Genomic DNA, 9754 nt, shown 5'->3' on the forward strand with positions numbered 1-9754 from the left:
AACCCGGCGAAAATAGTTCTTCGCTGTAGACTAACTTACATGGGGAGCCGAAAGAAGATAAACGGGCTTTCATCCTGGTACTTTTGATAACTATTTCAAACTCACAAGTCGAAGTAGTCCGCGTTTGTTCTGACGTCTAACAACTGTTTTGCCAGACAAGCTAGGCAGTGACTCAAGTCGAAAATAAATTAAACTTACAACGCAAATGAAAGAAAACAGTTAAAAAGTAAAAACAACAGTATACTACACACGTTCTCCCTTTCTTTCCCAGATCCCTCTTTCTATTTACTCTAATAACCGACATCCAACTTTTTATATATATCCCGCATCCCAAAATATTCATAAACACTCATACTTGCAATAAAAATATAAATAAACTTTATTTTTTTATACAATAACTTTATCATGGCTTAATTCACGGTAACCCGCAAAAACTCAAGTAAATATCACAATAAGAGCACATAATAATTTATACAAAAACATATCATTTACAACAAATGCTTCATGTATTCAAGACTACTCATATAAAAGTATTTATTATTTAACTGTATTAATTTGCAATCTTTCACTCCTAAAGTCAACTTATTCCATATTTATGCAAAAGAAAAACATAAAAGTTTTCTAAAGTTTTTTTTCTCACTTTTTCTGTGTTATCTTTGGCTTTGGCAGGCTAAACAATTTCTCAACTGTTTGAAATTTGTCCTTTAAAATGCAAGACCTCAATGAGCTCTCTGACTACTATGTACAATATTTGTGGCTGGTACTTGTACTATTGAATACTACAACCCCTACGGGATTTTATAGTTTTTTCCTTAGAGTCCTTTTTAATTAATTGCTCAATTCCATCGACACATGTGTTATTTAAGTCTTCATTCTGACACTGATGTTTTTCTTCAAGGTGTGCATATGCTTTTACTGAATTCACTGTAGCGGTAATTGGTGCAACACGTGCTACTTGTAGTCTAGATTCATCTGAACTCCATTGAGAATCGCAGCTTTCATCAGTTAATTCAACAGGGAAACGGCTTGTCGGTATATTTGGCATAGAACCTACAATAAAATGATAACTTTAAGATCTTTTAAGCTCACATGCAATATTATTATTAATGTTATCAATATTTCATCACGGTAATAGCTTATAAATTATCTTATCGAAAACATTCTCAGTTTAAGAGATGATTCAAAGGGGAAGAGGTCGCAATGTTTTTCAGCATAAAATCTTCAAAACAAATTTAAACTCGCTACGCTTGTCGTTTTTTTTTTCTTCGTCCCGATTTAATGGAATTACGCCCCCTTATGAAAAATCCTAGATCCATCCCTAAATGTAAGAGCACATAAGCATACTGGTCCCCTGTTGTATTCACTTATTGCTACGCTTCGGTGCGGAGTTTAATTGGAACGGGGGACCAGCTTACTCCGAAGTATAACTGAGGTAGTAAAAGCAGACCTACGTTTTTGTCTACTTTGTCATGTGTCAATATATACTCACGTGATATCTCGTCTGCTATAAATTCCTGATTTGTATGGGTAAGGGCATTACAGAGGGCCTTAATTCCATAGTGTTTTGTTGTGAGAACATTGATTAAACGCAATAGTCTTTCCTCCTTATTCCTTGGTTCTCTGATAAACATCTCAGTCACGTGCGTCAACACGTGCTGAGATATCAGGTATGGTATCAAATCATTTACTTGGTAAATATTGCTCAAGATAAAAGGAATCTTCTCATGGAGTATTCTCACTTCTGTCTTTGACATTGGCTTTCCTAAATATATATCAAACAGTCGTGTATATTATTTAGTTTCTGAAAAAGTTGTTAAGCTTTTAAATCTAGGTTCCGACGTCCGAGAACTTTTCAATCTTTGAACTTCTATTTTGGAACGACGTAAAAGGATCAATATATGAATCTGTTATTTTTCTCCATTGCTGAAGCATATGATAAAAAGATCATAACATGTCATTTTTCATATCGCATGTATTATCAGCCCTGGAGCCATGCGGAACATAGGGCTGATAATACATGCGATATGAAAAATGTCATGTAATGATCAGAAATTATTAAACGTGTTTGAAATTGTGATACTCATCTCTAACTTTGTAGAGTTTACTATATTTCTTTTAGTTTTCTTTCATCGTTGATTGATTTAAAAGCACTATAAACTTTATTGTTTGTTGTTGGACTTTTTCTGCAAAAGTAGTTGCAGTCTTTTTTGCGTTCTTGTACATCTTCAATAATTCATATGAGTATTAAAGTTTACCTCCGATATCTACACCAATGTCTTCTAATGCATTCAGTAACGTCACAAAGCTTTCGTCTGAGTTTTCATTTGACTGCCAAAACTTTATCGTCTGCCAAAACATTTCAACATAACCATACTCCCTGCATTCTTCTACTTTCTCGATCTGATGGTTCGATAAATGTAGTAATCGTCCAAGTCGGCAAATATTTGGACCTGGGTGACAAAGTTCATTCAAATCAAATTTATTATAAGATATTTATAGTTTTTTTTAAGAAAAATCATTGAATCTAAAATTGAAGATTTGGTGTCAGATCATTTTCAATCAGATTGAAAGACAAAACAAAGAACTCTTTTCGAGGATTTTACGTGCTTTCTATACAAATTTTCACCTGTTTTAAAAGATTTCAAACAGTCATATTTCACATTTTTTAACATGTTTTAAACACCATCACTATGACATCTCAAATAAAACTTCTAAAAGAAAGTGATTTGGACTTTTTTTCCAAATCTTCCATTGGTGATCTATTTTAATCTATTTCAGTTCTTACCAGGCCAGATATTTATTTACAAAATCATCCTGCCTCCCTTACCTTCCTCCCAAGAAAATTAAATGGTCGTCCCCTCAGGCCATCAACGGTTATCAAATTTATATACCTACCAATCATTTCCTCATATTTTTGACAAAATGATCTCAATTCAGACGGCATTCTGTAGCCTGTAGTTTCCAGGGTGTTTTCATTCTTATGACTGAGATTTGATATTTCAATCAAAACCTGGTTTATCTGTTTTTGAATTTCTTGAAATGGAGTTTGATGTGAAGTTCTATCATCCATTGGACTAACAGAAACCTTGACGTAAAATAAAATTCTTTTAAACTAGTGTCTTCTTTTTGTATTAAACAGTATTCTTATATGTATAGTACTTTACGTACTTTGATTTACAAAATGTACGACACATTTTATAAATATACATTAGTGTGTCTTTCTTTCTCTTCGTTGTTGTAATCATTGATTTAATTGTATTCAAATAATTGTAATCATTTATTTAATTGTATTCAAATAATTGTAATCATTGATTTAATTGTATTCAAATAATTGTAATCATTTTGTAATCATTTGTACCAAATTTAACTTGAGATTATTCTGTCTGTAATGGGCGTCTTTAATTGACAATAAAATATATTTGATTTGATTTGATTTGTACGTTCGTTGAGTTACTTCCCTTTAATATCAGTCTGATATGATTTAATAGTATTTTTTTGAAATACTAAGGCTTTTCTACCTCAGGCATAGATCACCTTAGCTGTATTTGGCAAAACTTTTAGGAATTTTGGTTCTTAATGCTCTTCAACTTCATACTTTATTTTGCCTTTTTAACTTTTTTGGATTCGAGCGTCACTGATGAGTCTTTTGTAGACGAAACGCGCGTCTGGCGTATATACTAAATTTAGTCCTGGTATCTATGATGAGTTTATTTATGTAAACCCCATATTTTATTTTGTATCCTTTTTCATATGGAATACAAATGATCACAAATGAACACGCTGTTTTTATTTGTCATTCTTTTTATCGCCATACTGCCCCAGAGAATATTACATGCAATTGATGTAAAAGAAGGCAAACAAAGTTATGACATATTTCCATGTCTAACATAAGAAATTACGAACGAGAAGACTTGCGAATCAGGCACTTGTCTCAGAAATTATTATAAAATACAAGATTTTTTTCTGTGACAATGCTTTTGTTGTGAACTTACCACTGTCTCCTTCAGCAGAACGTTTTCTCTTCTGAGTGTCTGTATAATTTTCTCCATTTCTCTGATTCTTTTCTCCAACTGGTATCTTATTGTTTGTTCATGGTGATAGTTGTCAAAGGCTTTATCTCCATCTACAATTGCTATGTGTTTAGCTATTTTCTTGTCTCTTTGGGTTTGCATTAGTTGAGCTTGGAGTCTGAGAATCTGTTTTTGAAATCCTTGCTCATTTTCTAAAGTAGCTGTTCGTTCCACTTCCCTGATATATACCTGTGCATCGTCTTTCCTATTCCTTGATTGATTTTTTTCTGCTAAAAATTTGAACAAAATACATGATTGATTGTTGGTTACTATAGTACTTAACGTTCAGTGGCAAATATTTCATCCGATTTAAAATATACGAATAATTTAAACTAATACATCATATCGCTTTTTACTTCAATACGAATACGATCTGAAATTACACAACTTTTACATCCAGTTGACATCTATCTGGGGCCAAGTTTAAACAATGTATTACGCATAAACTTTTTTATTTATAAAAAAATGTTTTATGATTTTGATATTATTTTATATTTTATTTAAAGTGGATCATAATCTATCAAAGTTTTTAAATGTCCACTTTCTCAACTTTTCCTCCCTCAGCTCATTGCTGATGTAGCTGCAATGTTTCACCAAAACAGGAAGTGTTACTGTCAATCTAATTAAAATATTGGTCTCTGATTTCGTTATACTACATATAGTATAACTACTGTTTTTTCTTTTCTTTTTTCGGATGGTACTAAATAGCGATTAGGTGTATTCTATACCCATTAAAAAAAAAGTTTTTTTTATTTTTAACAAGACAAGTCCAAGCAAAATCGTAGCATATAATGATTAAAAATCAATAAAAAGGATACACAAAACTATGGAAAGATAAAAATCTAAAAGTGTAATTTTTTCCGTAAAAAATAGCATCAACATATTTTTGACGAGAACTGCTTAATTTCCAAACAAAACATTTCGGAATTGAAACAGTCTTTGTAAAAGAGAAGGTACAAGTCTAAAACAGAACTAACCTTCTGCACAATACCCATCAACCATTCGTTTCAGCTTCTGTAACACTTTGACAAAGTTTGTACGCCCATTTATCTTTGGTAGTTCATTTAATAACGGTGGCATCTTCCTTGTTTTTCTGTTGTCTATTATGATAATGTGTCTTTCCAGACAAATTGCCAAAGCAACATCATAAAAACATTGAGTCGAGTCTATGATATAGCTATCGGACAAAAGTACCACCACTAAGTCTGACTTTAGAACCGCATTTCGTTTGTTGTCCAGTATCATACATCCGGGTATAAAATCTCTGTCTCCGTATATAATTCCAATATTAGAATCTTCCAAGCGTTCGATAATTCGTTTCGATTTATCAAAATCATCTTCATCTCCACCGTCAGACAAATAAATGGTAAAGTTACCCCTTACGTCCATTACCATTTAATGTCATTTAATCTAAAAGGAAATGGGAACATATCTTTTAAATTAATGTATAAGCAAAGCGCAATTGTTCTTCGACCCTTAGCGACATATTGACTAGTCTTGGTGGTTTATTAGACTGTCAACTCTATGGTTGGAAGTTCTATCTTGAATGAAAAACATTGGCAATTTGCCGCCCTTTTTTACCATCAGGTACTCTGGCTTCCTCAAATTATTTGCCGCACTTTTTTACCATCAGGTACTCTGGCTTCCTCAAATTATAAAGTCCGTAAATATATATGACATAACGCTTAAACACAAACAAACAAACATTTTGTTCACATACATTACACGGTCATTTACAAGATGCAATTTTGAAAGTTAATATAAGAGTTACAAAAGTTAAGTAGGATTGTATTTTATCTAAGTTTTGTGTCGTAAACCTGTACGAATCTAGATTTTCCTTTCGAAGTTATATTTATTGTGAACCGTTTCGAATTTTTAAGCTCCGATCGAATATTGACAGCTTTCAGTGTGTTTTATTTTGTATCAAGACTACACAATCTTAAATTGAAAAAAAAGTTGTTCTGTGATTTTCCTGCTTACCCTATGACGATAACCTTTTAAGCAGCATCTCATTAAATTAATGGCTCTCCATAATCTTTCAATCAGTTTAATTGAGGTCTGGAGCTGGCATGTCAGTTAACTGCTAGTAGTCTGTTGTTATTTATGTATTATTGTCATTTTATTTATTTTCTTTTGTTACATCTTTTGACATCAGACTCGGACTTCTCTTGAACTGAATTTTAATGTGCGTATTGTTATTCTTTTACTTTTCTACATTGGCTAGAGGTATAGGGGGAGGGTTGAGATCTCATAAACATGTTTAACCCCGCCGCAATTTTGCGCCTGTCCCAAGTCAGGAGCCTCTGGCCTTTGTTAGTCTTGTATGATTTTAAATTTTAGTTTCTTGTGTATAATTCGGAGTTTAGTATGACGTCCATTATCACTGTACTATTATGCATATTTTAGGGGCCAGCTGAAGGACACCTACGGGTGCGGGAATTCTCGCTACATTGAAGACCCATTGGTTGCCTTCGGCTGTTGTTTGCTCTATGGTCGGGTGGTTGTCGCTTTGACATATTAACCATTTCCTTTCTCAATTTTATCTCCAACCTCCATGTAAACAGGAAGTTTTTGTATGTATTTATGTTTACATGACACTGGGAAACCCTGATTTTTATATATCTATAAAAGTATTTAAATGTCTAAATTGATTCGGGTGTAGGTCAATGTATAAGTATAGGTTCTTGTAATCACTTCCTTAAGGCTTTTATATCTTCTTCTGTATACATCTTTTGTCCACAAGTTAAAAAAACAGGACATCTTTGAATATAATGGTGTTGAATTTTTTGTGTTGATTGTTTTGACACAGGAAGTTTATTGGCCTGTTACCCAGTGGTTGTCGTTTTATGCTGTGTTGCATATTTGTTTTTCCTTCATTTATTTTGTACATAAATCATTTACTTTTCTCGTTTGAATTGTTTTATAATTGGCATTTCGAACTGTTTATAGCTGACTATGCGGTATGGGATTTCGGTGAACTATGGTTGTTAATATCTGTGTCATTTGGTTACTTGTGAAGAGTTGTATCTTTGAGAATCACACCACCATGACCTCATCTTTTTTCTGTATATTAACAGTGTGATAATATAGGGGAAGGGAAAGACCAGCATCTGTTTTAGTTTATAGTTTTGATACACTGAGCCAAGCAGGGTCTAAGGGATCAATCCATGATAGTAATATGAAAGATTCTAATCTTCAATCGATATATCAGAAGCCATCATATTGCTTTTCAAAGCTACACTCTACATGTTCTTTTAAAAAATACCAGAGGGACATCCAAACTGATAGATAAAAAATAAACTGACAATACTGACGAACATACAAATTATAATACACAAGACTCAATATAGAAAACTATAGACTAAGCAACACGAACCCCACCAACTAATGGGGATGATCTCAGGTGCTCCGGAAGGGTAGACAGAATGCCTATCCTGCTCCACATATAAACTTTTAATTATACATACATGTGAGTTTTATACTTACCATATACCGGTTACGTTTTAAACAACATCAAACTTGTGTACGCTCTACATCTGCCTGGTATAAACAGGAAGCTTGTTTATGGTTAGGTGACTGTGGAAATACCCGATTTTTTGTATATCTAAAAAGTAATTTAAATGTCTTTATTGATTGGTTGAGTCACTGTATAAGTATAGTTTGCTCTCACCCATATGGAATTTACTGACCCAAATAAATCGTATTTTAAATTCACTTGGACACTGTGCAACTAATAATACTTATTTGTAATCACTTTCTTCCATTTCTTATCTTATTTCCTATTCGTATGTTTTCATCTTTTGATAAGTGGTATACAATAACATAAATGGGACATAGCTTCATGTTTTTTATTGTGTTAGTTTAATTATTTACTTAATATTTCATTTTATTTTCTGAAAGAAAAGTTTATTGATATCGCTGATACTCTGTTTTTATGGGGGGCGATTTTTTTTAATTTTCTATTACTCAACATGTCAATATATCGGTTTATTTTTTCGCTTATTTATAGACTTACCATAGCGAAACAATACCTACATTTCCCGATTAATGTTTACCAGAGAAAAAAAAGAATCTGTATTATATATATATAGTAAATCATGTTTTTTCTTTTTTAAATAGGATACGGTTTTTGTAAAGTCTGTACATCTGTAACAGAAAGCGAAACATTAGGATAGTGATCCGACTGCGTCTACAAACTTCTAGTACTTTTAAATATCACCCAATTGATACGATATTCCCGTGCTTGTATTTCCTATCATGATTTTCTTGATAGAGGGTTGCTGCCGTCACAAGGAAGCTATTAAACCAAGAGTTCCGAATGTTGAAGTTGAAATCATCCCTTCGTAAATTTTACGGACGCCATCACGAGTTGGTTGACCGTTATGGAATAACCGTTTGACAGATGATATTGGATATGTTCCTTACATCGTAACTACAATCCCCTTCCCTTGCATGAATGTGAACTACCGAATTAGACTATTTACCGGATTTGTTACAACATGAGCAACACGACAGATTGCCACATGTGGAGCAGGATCTGCTTACCCTTCCGGAGCACCTGAGATCACCCCTAGTTTTTTGTGGGGTTCGTGTTGCTTATTCTTTAGTTTTCTATGTTGTGTCATATGTACTATAATTGTTTGTCTGTTTGTCTTTTTCATTTTTAGCCATGGCGTTGTCAGTTTATTTTTCGATTTATGAGTTTGACTGTCCCTCTTGTATCTTTCGCCCTCTTTTAAAAAGACCTTATTTTTTATTGTTCGGTGTATGAAAATATTTTATGACATGCATCATGTCAGTCTGGCAGTTTTATTTGACCTTGACCTCATTTCCACGGTTCATTTCTCAATGTTTAGCTTACCTGGTTTGGCCCTTTATACTTTAAGCAATAGGTAAGTTATATTCGTCGTATGGTGTGATTGTAAAATGTGCATGCATTTCCGGCTATTTAAATTGATCTTCTTCTCATTTTCTTGGATCATATATAAAAAATGAGGTATGATAATGAGACACTGACTCTTCAAAATGACACAGAAATTAAAAAGTATAGGTCACCGGACGGACTTCAACAATTGGCAAAGCCCATACGGCATAATCAGCTATATGTTTATGTTAATGTGATACTTCTTGTAGTAAAACTTTAAATTTAGAAATATCAACATAAAAAATGTTCGGTATGGCAGGCGAGACATTTTAGCGTGCCCGCTTTTGTTTATTTTTGAATTGGGTATTTAATTGATAGACCTGACGCTTGAATAAAGAACCTTTAGAAAAAAAAAACAATATGAAAAAGGATGATGAGTATACGTCAATGAGACAGCAATCCAACGATACAATAAATCCGAGAAGGGCCTCTAAAGGTCAACATACTGTTTACAACACTCTAGACAAGTGTATATACAAAATGTTAACTGTAAACTATTTCAAGTCTACATTTTATATCTAATTTATATGTATTTGGTGTAAAGAAAGAAATAATGATAATGAAACCATAGCTAAAGTTGGAAATAAGTTAAGAACATACAGCAAATCAAGTGATTTATGTATATGAGCTTATATTATGATGTTATACTATTATTTCAGATAAGGGTGAAGGTTTGGTACATTTAAAACGTTAAATTTCGCTGCGATTGTTTTCATCTATCCTAAGTCAGGAATCTGATGTTTAGTAGTTGTCGTTTGTT

The 9754-nt window shown here is 32.9% G+C and overlaps 1 protein-coding gene across 3 annotated transcripts; it reads right to left on the reverse strand.

Moving 5' to 3' along the window:
- Nucleotides 1–452: 452 nt before the first annotated feature.
- On the reverse strand, nucleotides 453–7668 carry LOC143047529 (uncharacterized). 3 transcript variants are annotated; one of them, XM_076220584.1, is made up of 7 exons: nucleotides 7557–7668; nucleotides 5048–5480; nucleotides 3993–4297; nucleotides 2896–3085; nucleotides 2256–2450; nucleotides 1490–1762; nucleotides 453–1050 (listed from the first exon to the last, which is right to left on the reverse strand). In XM_076220584.1, the coding sequence occupies exons 2-7, from the start codon at nucleotides 5463–5465 to the stop codon at nucleotides 770–772; spliced, it is 1662 nt and encodes a 553-aa protein (XP_076076699.1). In that variant the 5' UTR covers nucleotides 5466–5480; nucleotides 7557–7668; the 3' UTR covers nucleotides 453–769. The 3 variants fall into 3 exon arrangements, with proteins under 3 accessions (XP_076076699.1, XP_076076700.1, XP_076076701.1); XM_076220585.1 differs by lacking the exon at nucleotides 7557–7668 and adding an exon at nucleotides 6051–6089; XM_076220586.1 differs by lacking the exon at nucleotides 1490–1762.
- Nucleotides 7669–9754: the final 2086 nt, after the last annotated feature.

This window comes from Mytilus galloprovincialis, chromosome 10, assembly GCF_965363235.1.
Source record: "Mytilus galloprovincialis chromosome 10, xbMytGall1.hap1.1, whole genome shotgun sequence".
Taxonomy (NCBI): domain Eukaryota; kingdom Metazoa; phylum Mollusca; class Bivalvia; order Mytilida; family Mytilidae; genus Mytilus; species Mytilus galloprovincialis.